This window comes from Zalophus californianus, chromosome 1 (genome assembly GCF_009762305.2).
Source record: "Zalophus californianus isolate mZalCal1 chromosome 1, mZalCal1.pri.v2, whole genome shotgun sequence".
In the NCBI taxonomy this organism is placed as follows: Eukaryota; Metazoa; Chordata; class Mammalia; order Carnivora; family Otariidae; genus Zalophus; species Zalophus californianus.
This window is the reverse complement of record NC_045595.1, coordinates 97670710-97683663: the sequence shown is the minus strand read 5'-3', so window position 1 is coordinate 97683663 and position 12954 is coordinate 97670710. Positions and strand designations below refer to the sequence as shown.

Sequence of the window (12954 nt, the reverse complement as noted above, 5' to 3'; positions counted from 1 at the left end):
ATTATTTTCTGCCTGTATGTGTTTCTTAATAACTAAGAATATGATTTTCTGTGTCCTAACTTTATAGATTATAAGCACACCACAGAGACTAACCAGTTCAGGAAGTGTTCTGATTGGGAGTCCATATACCCCTGCACCAGCAATGGTTACTCAAACACACATAGCAGAAGCTACTGGCTGGGTCCCAGGGTAAGAATGTTGTTGCAAGTTATCATTTTTAAAACTTTTTCTTAAGCTGTGATCTTTTCCTCCCACTATTTTGTCTTCCATTCTTGTTTTATGTTAGCCGAGTCCTTCAAAACTAATGTGTTGCCTTTAAAACCACCTATTTTATTTCACCTTATATCTTAGATACAAATCATTTATGGAGCAACCATTTTTAAATAGAGAAAAACAATACAGTAATTTGTACCTGAATCTTCTGACTTTTCAACTCTGAAAAAGGACTACTTTTTCTGACTATGACATTTAACTGCTTTGGAGATGCAAATTCTGTATTTTATATTGTTTTAACAAACTTAAGAAGAGAGTTACATATTAAATGTTGGCTGTACTCAGAATTTCCCCTGTGAATTTTTGTTTCCTTAAACATCAGAAAAGGAACTAGGAAAAAGAGGCCAACAAATATTAAAAATTTTACTGAGTTTTTCTCTTGATCCTTTTGAAACACTGGACAATTAAATCAGTATCCCTTGTGCTGCTCATTTACCACTTTTAGTATCAAACTTTTGCATGTTTCATCTCTGCCTGTAAAATACCCTTACCCAGTCTTTCTCTTCTCCTTATCATTTTAGCATTTCATCTTTCCGTAAGGGAAAAAGAAATTGTAAGATAAAGGATTCAAAACCTCATTTGTTCACTTGAGAAGTCATTTCTGTGGTGGCGTACTATACTGGTAGTTCTTTGACTTATAATTGTGAGTTCTAGCAAGCAGACAGTAAATCTTGGTTGTGTAAGAGCTTTCTTGTTTCCAGGATGTTAAATGAAATAATGAAATAATCCTGGCAAAGTCTTTCCAGCCATATACATGTTCATGTATACACACACACACACACACACACACACACTAGAGACAGAAGAGTTTCATATGTATACATATTTTTTCACTAGCAAAGGAGATGAAATGACACAATCGCCTGTAATTCCATGACCTTTATTCAGCCCTTATCCCACGTAGGTTCTGAAAGTTACCTTGGATTTCTGCATAACCTTGAGAGATTATAACATGAAAGCTAAACCCATGCCAGTTGTGTTGGCCCGCTTTGGAGATGACCAGGGTTTGGATATTTTTGGCCCCAGCTGTGCTTTATATTGGGGGTGGAATGATTGCTCAGTCATTCCATAGTGACTAATACTTTCTGAGCCTTCTCCTTTCTGAGTGTGCAATATTTTCCTCCCGTTTTCATTGAGCTCATTTCAAACTGTGTTGTTATATTGTGATCTTTTTGATCCTGTGGTAAAATTTATTATGTTGTGATTTCTTGATCCTATGAGAAAACGTATCTTTTCTATTTGTTAGATTTTGTGTTTGGATATATTTGCTTTGGAATTAGGTTACAATAAATTATTTGTGAAATTAAATTGTGTTTAAATACCTGTTCTTTTTATGCTATCTTTTTTTTTCTTTTTAGTGATAGAAAACGAGCTAGAGAATTTATAGATTCTGATTTTTCAGAAAGGTGAGTATAAGTGTTAAGTATTTTGTTTGGGAGATCCTATTGTGTAGAGAGGAGTTTGGTGTCCAGACTAGTCTAGTTTAATTAGAGCTGTTTTTCTTCACATAACTTTAACTTCATTGAGTTTCTGCCTTTATTTCATACCTTACTGAGTGTTCTACTTCACTTATCATTACATATATTCATTATATTTGCATGGTTTCAAAAGAAATTATCCTGTGAGTAGATTGGCTCTTGGTAGTGTGTCATTTAGCCCTCTCCCTCCTTTTGGGAGATAAGTGTTCTACCAGAATGAATATACCACATTACCTCAACATGCCCAAACTTTTTAAAAACAAGTTTTATTGAACACATTTAAAGATCATAATAAGTTCTCACTTCTTTCTTAACTAATATGTCGAATACAGTATAACCTTTCCTTAGACTATTAGGACGGTGCTTCTCAGTGTGTGTCAGAATCACCCGTGGAGTGTTGAATGCAGTATGAATGTCTACCAAGTCAGAAGCTCCAGGGTTAAAAACGATCATTGTAGGGTCATTTGAACTTAAAGTTCAGTGTGCCATGTAAGCCACTATATGAGGTACCATATTAATGTTGCACTGTGTTAAAATAAAACTCATTGTCTTCGAAGCAAGAATTTTGTAAAGTTGTTACTATTTTTTTTAAAGATTTATTTATTTGAGAGAAAGAGAGCGTATGTGCACACATTGTAGGGAGGGGCAGAGGGAAAGGGAGAGAAACAGACTTTCCACTGAGAGTGGAGCCTCTTATGGGGCTTGATCTCACGACCCTGAGATCATGACCTGTTTCTGCTGTGGAATTAGACAGGTTACAATAAATTATTCATGAAATAAAATTGTGTTTAAATACCTGTTCCTTTTATGCTTTTTTAGATACTTTTTCAGACACTTAACTGACTGAGCCACCCAGGCGTCCCAAAGTTGTTGTTATTTTAAACAAAACTTTGCCAGCTATGCTTTTTGAATTTTATTTTTGATTCTAAGATTTTGTAACTCCTTTTTCCAATGGTGTTTTAATCTCCTTTCTTTTGTTAGGTCATCTGCTCTCAGTATTAACAAGTAGTTTTCTGTCTTTTCTGTTTTCTAGTTTGCTACCTCTGATTTGCTGTGCACTGAGAAACTAGATGGCCAGATGTGTTAGAATTCAGCCTAAAATAAAAATGAAAAGACTCTGAGTGATGACCTTGAGGCTATATATTAAATGTGTTTTCTTGCATATGCATCGGCTGTACTTTAGTTCCTTTGTGGCATTTGTTGCTTGCTTCTTGGTTCTTAACTGTTTAGAACAGATAAAATCAGTCTGAGGAACTGCTGTATCATATAGAGATGAAGAGCGAACTTTTCTTTTCTTTCTAATGGAGCTTCCTCTTTCCAGGGCCTACTGGTCTTTTTTTGTATTTATCCTCAGAAAGGGCAGCAGTACAAGTTCATACAGATGTATTTAGCAATGTTTAAGGCCTTAAAATGGCACTATTCATTAGTTATGATTGGTGGCACTTATGTACTACAAACAATATAGAAAACAAGATTCTCTTTACACTCTCTTCATAAGAGAGACCTCTATAAAGATCACCTATAGAAGTGCCAGATTAAATTTGTTGCTATAAACATTGATTCAGCTTTCCCTTTTTGCATATGATCCAATGACTTTTTCTTCTAGTGACTTTTATTCTTTTTATTTTTTTAATATAACTTTACTATAATGAATCCCACCCCCCCACACACCCACAATCAGGTCACAAAGATTACTACGTGTGATTTTCTTGTTGTTGTTGTTTTTACAAATGTTTATTTTCTTCCAAATGCATTGTTTTTCTGTAATGCTGTGAAACGTCTTTGTTTCCCTTCTCCCAGTGTTGAGGTTCAGTAAGCTAGCTCTCAACCCTAGACTGATCTTTATCTCTTCAATGTCTTGTATGTTGATTTAGTATCATATGTAAGTATTTGTATTCGTTTTCTTCAGGGATTGATACATCAATATATTGATGTGTTTATAACTTATAAATTATAACTTCTATAAATTATAACTGACTTATACATCAGTGTATCTGAGGCTTCTTCAGCTTACCACTTGACAGTACAACTCTAATTATGTCTTTCACAGCTGTTCCTTTGTCAAGATCATTTGTGAGAGTTAAGTCAATTTCTGAAGAAATTTTGTTTGGTGGATAAAGGATCCATTGAGGGATTCTCATGAGTTTTTTCTCCTGTATTCTGACCCACTAGACTTCTTTTCAAAGAGCTTATAGAAGAAGCTGTGAAAAACCCCGTTTTGGTCTTTTCTGGAGTTTTAGTCCTGAAAGATGTTTGTTCACTTTCTCTTTCCTCCTTTGGACAGAATCTGATGGTGTGTTCTACATGGCATCTCTTCCAAATAGATCTGATTTTCCTTTTGGGACCTCTCCTGAGGGAAGAAGGTCCTGGGTGCCCCATAGGCAGTGATGGCAGTCTGTGGGTGTTTTTCTCTGTTTCTGTCTTAAATGAATAAAATGTCGCACAGTGGTATTGTATTCTTCCTTTATGCTCATGTAATCTTAATATCTTTTTGTTGGTGGAAAGTTAAAACTCCAGTTATTTATAATAAACTAATAATTTCTAATTAACTAATATAATTTAAACTATAATAAGCTAATAAACTCAGTATAGTTAATATCTGTATTGCTTCAATGATTAGGAAATTGTTCATTCAGCAAACATTTTGAATATCTATTAACTGTTATGTTCTAAGTATTGGAGAGAATAATAAACAAGATAGATAAGGCTCCCCTTACGAGAGGTTATACTGTGTGGGGGGGGTTATAAATAAGATTATTTATAGGTTATGATGTATAAAAAAAAAATAAGAAAGGTGATGGCAGCTACCTTGGAGAAGGCCTCTCTAAGAAGGTGATATTTGAAAGCAAAGAAGTCGGGCATGTAAATAGCTTAGGTGAAGTGGAGGAGCCAGGGATCCTGGGCAGAGTGAGGAGCAAATGTAAAGCTCCCAAATGAGGAACGAAGTTGATGTATTTGGGGAAGCATAGTGGCCTGAAGAGAGTGAGAAAGGCAAAGAGTGAGAATGAGGTGTGGAGAGGTAGACAGGAGTCAGATCATGATGAAAGGCCTTGTAGGGCCCGGTAGGGAGTTTGGTTTCTAAGGAGAATGTTTTTTTTAAGATTTTATTTATTTATTTATTTATTTATTTGACGGAAAGGGCGGGGGAGGGTAGCAGAGAGAGAGGGAGAAGCAGGCTCCCTGCTCAGCAGGGAGCCCGATGCAGGGCTCAATCCCAGGACCCCGGGATCATGACCTGAGCCGAAGGCAGACGCCCACCCGACTGAGCCACGTCGGTGCCCTCTAAGGAGGATTTTAAGCAGGGAAATGGCATGATCTAAGTCACACTGAACTCCTGAGGGATAAATGGATTCTAAGGAGACAAGAACAGAAGCAGGAAAATCAAAGGACTTGCAGGGGGCAGTGTCCTGGCAGTGGAGATAGGAAAATAATGGATAAATGATGGACATAGAACCAACAAGATTTATTGATAGATTGAAGGAAGGAAGAGGAGAAATAAAGGATGGCTCTTATTTTTTTGTATGAACAACTGGGTGAATATTTATGTCCTTTACATTTACTGTAGTTCAGAGTAGGTTTGGGAAGGAATTTTGTTTTGGATATATGAAGTTCAGTAAGTTTATTAGTTATCTAAATGATGGTATTATTAGTATATAAGTAGTATCATCAGCATGTAAATGGTTGCAAGCCTGAATGCTATAACCCAGGGAGGGAGAGAGTGAAGATCCATAAGGAATAAATAACTTATTTCCCATGTCGGACCCCTTCTTCCCCTCCACACACAACATGATGGATACATACTTTAGAAAAGTAAAGGATTTTTTCCTAAATTATTTACTGAGTTACCAAATTAAATTATTTTGCTGATTTAACTATTCTAGTTGGCTCATTTAAGTGGGAAATAAAGTATATTATATATAATTCCTTGTTTATTTATTTTTACAGATTTTATTTATTTGACAGAGAGAAACAGTGAGAGAGGGAACACAAGCGGGGGGAGTGGGAGAGGGAGAAGCAGGCTTCCCGCTGAGTAGGGAGCCCGATGCGGGGCTCAATCCCAGGACCTTGGGATCATGACCTGAGCCAAAGGCAGACACTTAACGACTGAGCCACCCAGGCACCCCTATGATTCCTTATTTAAATAGATCTTTGTATAACTTCTACCTGGGATATACTATTATATACTACAAATTATTTTTGTAAATAAAAATAAGTTGTTATTGGGAAAATATAAAAAGACAGTGGTTATAGATTCTAGTTAAGTGCATGGAAATTCTTTGGGTACAATTCTTTTGAATACTTCAAATGAAATTATTTTTTTTTAAAGATTTTATTTATTTATTTGAGAGAGAGAGAATGAGAGATAGAGAGCACAAGAGGGAAGAGGGCCAGAGGGAGAAGCAGACTCCCTGTTGAGCAGGGAGCCCGACGTGGGACTCGATCCAGGGACTCCAGGATCATGACCTGAGCCGAAGGCAGTCGCTTAACCAACTGAGCCACCCAGGTGCCCTCAAATGAAATTATTAATAAAAGTTAACATGCAGGGCACCTGGGTGGTTCAGTCATTAAGCGTCTGCCTTCGGCTCAGGTCATGATCCCAGGGTCCTGGGATCGAGCCCCGCATTAGGCTCCCTGCTCGGCGGGAGGCCTGCTTCTCTCTCTCCCACTCCCCCTGCTTGTGTTCCCTCTCTCACTGTGTCTCTCTCTGTCAAATAAAGAAAATCTTTAAAAAAAAAAATAAAAGTTAACATGCATTTCAAAGTATATCAATTAGGTTTTTTTTTTAATTTTTTATTTTATTTCTCAATTTGGTTTTATTTGGTAAAGAATACTTCCTACTGGTGTCTTTATTTATGGACTAATGGAGATCATAGCATTTATACCCTATGGCCATATTTTGCTGTTATTTGGAAAAAGGGTCTTGGTGTTTCACAGAGCTTGATTCTAAGAAAATATGTAAACTCTATTTAAGATTTAGATAGTAAGCTTCCAGTTTAAGGTGATAGATTGAACACCATGTTTAGACCCCCAACTCTAAAATCCTATTGAATTTTCATGTAAATAATAATAAAAGGAAATAAATTTCTAAAAGTGCTGTAAAAAGTGGTAGAGATATAGATTTTCCAATTAGAAGATGAAAGCCAATGTGATTATAATGAAGGACAAGTGATAGTAGAGAAATCTATATCCCAAAATATGCACAGAAGTTAGAATTGGAAATGGAAGCCATTCTCCCCTATAGTGACTGATAATGGAGAGGCTCTAGGCTTAGAGGTGATAAGTATAAAAAGCAAGAATGAATTAGTGAGGGAGATATGGCAATGAAATGAAGACTATCCAAGGAGCACCTAGGCCAGTTGAAGCTTCCCAACCCTCCAAATCCCCTTGTACCTCCCATTTCATCTCCACACAATAGATATTACACCAAAGACATTTATTTCCCAGAGCTTAAACTTAGACAGTTGATCTCAGGGTAACAGAACTCTGCCTTAAGTTTGTGACTGGCTTCTTTCATTTAAGCATATTTTCAAGGTTCCTTCATGTTGTGGCATATATTAGTACATTATTCATTTTTATTCCATGGTATGGATATACCACATTTTGTGTATTTGTTCATTAATGATGGATATTTGAGTTGATGCTCATTTGTGAACAAGTTTTCATTTCTCTCGTATATATACCTAGGAATGGAATTGCAAGGTCATATGGCAGTTCTTCACCCTTTTGAATAACTGATGGTCTGTCTTCCAGAGTAGCTGTAACTATGGCTATAACATTCCACATTCCCACCAGCAACAGGTTCCAAACCCTTGTGAATGTGAGATGATACTTCATTATGGTTTTGAGTTTCATTTCCCTATTGGCTAATGATGTTGAGCATCTTTTCATACACTTACAGGACCTTTGTATATCTTCTTTGAAGAAGTCTTTCCATATCCTTTGGTCTTTAGTTATTGAGTTGTAAGAGTTCTTTATATATTACAGAGGCAAGACCCTAGTATACTCTGCAGTGACTGTACCATTTGAACTGTCACCAGCAATGTACAAAGGTTCCAATTTCTCCACGATCTCACAACACTTTTTGATAATAGCCATCCTAATCTCATTGTAGTTTTGATTTGCATTTCCCTAATGATTACTGATGTTGAGCGTCTTTTTAGGTGCTTATTGGCCATTTGTATATCTTCTTTGAAGAAATGTCTATTCAATTTACTTGCCCAGTTTTTAATTGAGTTGTTTTATTGTTGAGTCCTTTTGCCTTTTAATGTTCTTTTGCTAGAGGCATTGTTCCTTAATTTTCAATGAAGCTTTTATAAAATTGGTTGCAGGAACAATTAGGTACTGTAGGTATTAGCTATTCAAATTTCTGTTGAATTTTGATGTGCGTATTGGTTGGGTTTGTTTTTGGCATGATGCTCTACTAGCCTTCCAAATAACAACCTTAATTTCTTGATTCAGCCAGTGCTAAGTAGTATCCTTCAGTTTTGTATTGCCTGTGAAAATTCTGGTAGCTTATGAAGAGAAAAATCACCTGCTGTATCATTTAATCCTCACAGCAACCTTGTGAGATGGGTACTTGTAGTTCTGTTTTTCAGATGTAAGAATACTGTGGGTCAGAGTTAAATGAAGTAAACTGTTGAAAATATATAGCTAATAGTTTACCAAAAGTTGATATTTAACCAGTTTTTTTCAAGTTTATTATCATTTCATGCATTGAATAATCATAAAATTCTTATATGTAGTCTTGTCTTTGTTTCAAGAGTATGTTCATCAGCTTTTAATAGCTGTTAAAAGTGTAGTTGTTCCTATTTAAGGACTGTGTTTAATTTCTTCCTTTAAATATTATCCATGTCTGGGGCACCTGGGTGGCTCATATGGTTAAGCATCTGCCTTCTGCTCAGATCATGAGGATCCTGGGATTGAGCCCTATGTCAGGCTGTCTACTGAGCAGGGAGTCCGCTTCTGCCTCTCCCCTCCACTCATGCTCTCTCTCTCTCTCTCTCTCAAATGAAAAAATAAAATCTTTTTTGAAAAATTATCCACGTCGGGACACCTGGGTGGCTCAATCAGTTAAGCATCTGCCTTTGGCTCAGGTCATGATCTCAAGGTCCTGAGATCGAGTCCTGCATTGGGCTCCCTGCTCAGTGGGGAGCCTGCTTCTCCCTCTGCCTTCTGCTCCCCCTGCTTGTACTCTCTCTCTGACAAATAAATAAAATCTTAATAAAAATAAAAAATTATCCACGTCTAACAATAGAGGGCAAATTAGCCACACTATCACCCTAAAAAAACTACCCTATGATTATCTTACTGCTCCCTTTTTAAAAAAGACTTAGGATTACATGAAAAACAACAACCTTGCTTCATCCCTGGCTTTTAAAAATTTCATAAATACGGAGTTGAGATTTTTATTTACTTTAAACCATTACCCAATTCTTAGCATAAATATAAAACCCCATACACAACATATTTCTTTCAAAATAACTCACGCACTCCCATTTTTAGCAATTCTTATTTACCTTTGTCACCTAACTTGTACTAATCATATAAATTTATGTGTGGCTAGCCATTTGTATCTAAAGACCCCAAATTCTAAGGGCAAATCAAACACAGAGTGGGCTTTGTGTGAAAATATATGTAGCAAATGGGAATTGGTGGATTCTTTTAAAAAATGAAATTACCTGGGGCGCCTGGGTGGCTCAGTCGTTTGAGCATCTGACTCTTGGTTTTGGCACATGTCATGATCTCAAGGTCATGGGATCAAGTCCCCTGTGGGGCTCCACGATCAGTACACAATCTGCTTCAGATTCTTTCTCTCTTTCCTTCCCACTTGCGCCCTCTATAATAAATAAATAAAATGCTTATTTATTTATTTTAAATATTTATTTATTTCTCAGAGAGAGAGAGAGCAGAAGCAAGGGGAGCGGCAGGCAGAGGAAGAAGCAGGCTCCCTACTGAGCAAGGAGCCCCATGCGGGGCTCGATCCCAGGACCCTGGAACTATGACCTGAGCTGAAGGCAGCCGCTTAACCAGCCACTCATGCTGGCTCTCTCTCTCTTTTTTAAGATTTTATTTATTTATTTGAGGGAGAGAGCACAAGCTGGGGGAGAGGCAGAGGGAGAGGGAGAAGCAGACTCCCCACTGAGCAGGGAGCCCGATGTGGGGCTCAATCCCAGGACCCTGGGATCATGACCTGAACCGAAGGGAAATGCTTAACCAACTGAGCCACTCAGGCGCCCCTCACTCGCTCACTCTCTCTCAAATAAATAATTAAAATCTTTAAAAAAAAAAAGAAAAAAGAACGATCACCATAATGGCCCTATGGAGGAAGGATTGGAATGCCTCTATACAGTACAAAGGAGAACCCTTACAAGGCTCTAGTTCTATTCTGAGAGAGATTATGAGGGCCTGAACTAGGGCAGTGGGAACACAGAGAAGTTGAATTCAAAAACTGTTCAGGACTTAAATATTAGATTTGATAGAATTAGATTGATATGATAGAAAGAGCATTAGAAGAATGTAGATTGAATCTTGTTTCTGGCTTGGGTGATTGGGTAGATGGTTCTTACCTATCACTTACCTAGGTGAGAACTGCAGTAGGACCCAGAGTTATGTATTGTGTAGGTTGAGTTCTCCTTTGTATTAATATGGTATTGTAATGTATAAAGACCCCTTCCTGAGAAAGCTGGGCTGAGTATAAGAAACTGAAGCTACGGGCTAAACCCATGTAAAAAAATCAAAGATAAGCTCAAACCATTCTTTTTCTCTCCTTTTTTTAACTCTTTATTTTAGAGAATTTTAAAATACAGAAGTAGATGACTTGTATCATGAACCTCTTATGTGCATATCTCTGAACTTCAACAACAATCGATCCATGGCATATCTCATTTTGTATATACCCCCTCCTGTATTATTATAAAGTAAATCATTTTCATCATAAATCTCTGTACTTATATAAAAAGACCCCTTTTTACACATATCTACAATATCATTATTATACCTAAGAAAATTAACAATAATTCTTTAATATCAAATATGTAGTAAGTGTTCAGAGTTCTAGTTGTTTTAAATGTCATGTTTTGTTTACTTTTTTTTTGTAAAATAAGATTCAGATACAGAAAAATCACCAAAAATATGACTAATACATTACTTTAGGGCAGTCTTGTAACCATCACCAGATCAAGAAGTAGAACCCAGAGGCCCTTCATGTGCCCTATCCCAATCACCATACCCTTTCCTATAAATAACTGTTATCCTCATTTTTAGAGTAATCACTTCCTTGAAGGTTTAGATAGTTTTATTACCTAAATGTTCATCCTTTCTCACATTTTAGTCTTGTCCTTTAAAAAAAAGTTGATATCTCTTTTATATATAAATCTCCCTTCTGTCCCATTATTTTCCTCATACTTTAGTTGTTGAAATTAGGCTGTTTGAACTATGCAGTTTCCCACAGTCTAGAGTTTATTGACTTCATACTCATGTGCATCTCAACATATTCCTCTGTTTTCTGTATTTCCTGTAGTTTGGCAGTAAGATTTAGTGCCTTTATCAGACTGATGTTTGATCCTTGGCAAGACTAGATAGTGGTGTGTTCTTCTATTGTCTCTTTTTATGATGTGCACACCACTGATACTTAATGTTTGTAACTATTAATTCACTGTGGGTTGCAATTAGTATTATTCTAACTACTGGCACTACTTTATATAAAGACACTTCAGCTCTCCTACTATTTCTTTACCTGGAGGTACAGTTCATATAAGAAAGCAGAATAAGTGCTTGATCCCTTCCCATTATTGGCCAGTTTTCAAGATGATGAACTTGTTCCTGGTCTTCCTTCAAAGATGACCAAATCTTTTCTTTTAAAAGTATCATTATGAATTTGTGAATTCAGACATACTTGATGGGTTTCATACATTGCAATTATTATCACAATTGAACCTTAAATTGTCCCATGTTTGGTTAGTGGAAGCCTCTTCTAATTGACTCTTAAGTCCTTTTGACATGACCCTAGTAGTCTTTGATGCTGGTTACCTGATAATTTAAGATGTTCCAAGTTCATCTTACACGTTTTCTGCCCTATACCTGGAATCAGCCATTTCTCTAAGAAGCCCTGATTTCCTTTAGGGAGAATTATATGTCAGGCTCCACTTGAGGGCTGCAGATGCTCATTGCTACTAGATTGGTCATTTTTTTTCTAGTCCTTTTAAATGGACAGAGCTAAGACACATAACACACAAAGATACAATACTTCATGGGTTTACTTTGATATTTCCAATTCAGATCTTACTAAACCTTTTCTCCATTACATCTCATTCCCCTTTCTTCCATACTGAGAATTCTGATTTTTAAGGACATAGGGGATGAAAGGGTGATAGAATTAGTGTATATGATAATTACTTCATTGGTTTTATCCCATATTACATTGCTTAATGTCCCAAATAATACTTATATTACCATTAATGTGGTTACTAAAAACATTAAAAATTTTTTGCATATGCTCTCTCTGTTCTTTCCCCAGTTTCTTTTAAAGATTTTAAAGAGAGAGAGAGGGTGCGCAGGGGTTGGGGGAGGGGCAAAGGAAGAGGGAGAGACGGTCTTAGGCAAAGTCTGCACTGAGCATGGAGTCTGACACGGGGCTCTATCTCATGAGTGTGAGATCACAACCTGAGCTGAAACCAAGAGTCCAACACTTAACCAACTGTGTGACCCAGGTGCCCCTCTCCCCATTTTTTAATAGTCATACTTTATTCACAGTGTTGGAGCGTATACTCACTTGAGTATACTATATACTCTCCCTCTATATGTCCCTCCTAGCCCTCATTTAGTCTTAGATCTGTAGGTAACTATATCTATAGGTAACATCACCAGGTGTTAAGTGAATGTCTCTCTAGTCATTTTGATTGTCTGAAGCTTTGTGCTCTAGTGGTTTCTTCAGGAAGAGCTCATGGAAATAATAATTCCTGGGTTTGTGCTTTTTATATTTGAATTAAGTCAATTTCACTGGATACAAAAATCCTCGGTTCATGCTTTCTTTCAGTTTCCTAAATATATTTATTTTCTTCTGGCATAATGCCTTGCTGTTGAAAAATCGGATACTCTTTTCTTCTAGATGCATTAAGGATTCTTTTTCTTTGAAATTCAGAATTTTACTAGAATGTTTTGGTACTTGTCATTCTGGGTTGATATTATTTATTTCTGAACATAT

At 36.7% G+C, this 12954-nt stretch overlaps 1 protein-coding gene across 7 annotated transcripts in view; it reads left to right on the top strand.

Annotated features, from left to right (window-relative positions):
• The window catches only part of TFDP2 (transcription factor Dp-2), a 171957-nt gene that overhangs the window by 126431 nt on the left and 32572 nt on the right, over positions 1-12954 (top strand). For 6 of the 7 annotated variants that reach the window (XM_027584905.2, XM_027584901.2, XM_027584900.2 and 3 more), the window contains 2 exons: positions 68-189; positions 1632-1679. In XM_027584905.2, the coding sequence (XP_027440706.1) occupies positions 68-189; positions 1632-1679 (170 nt within the window). The remainder of the gene's footprint in view (positions 1-67; positions 190-1631; positions 1680-12954) is intronic. The other variant, XM_027584902.2, reaches the window with a different exon arrangement.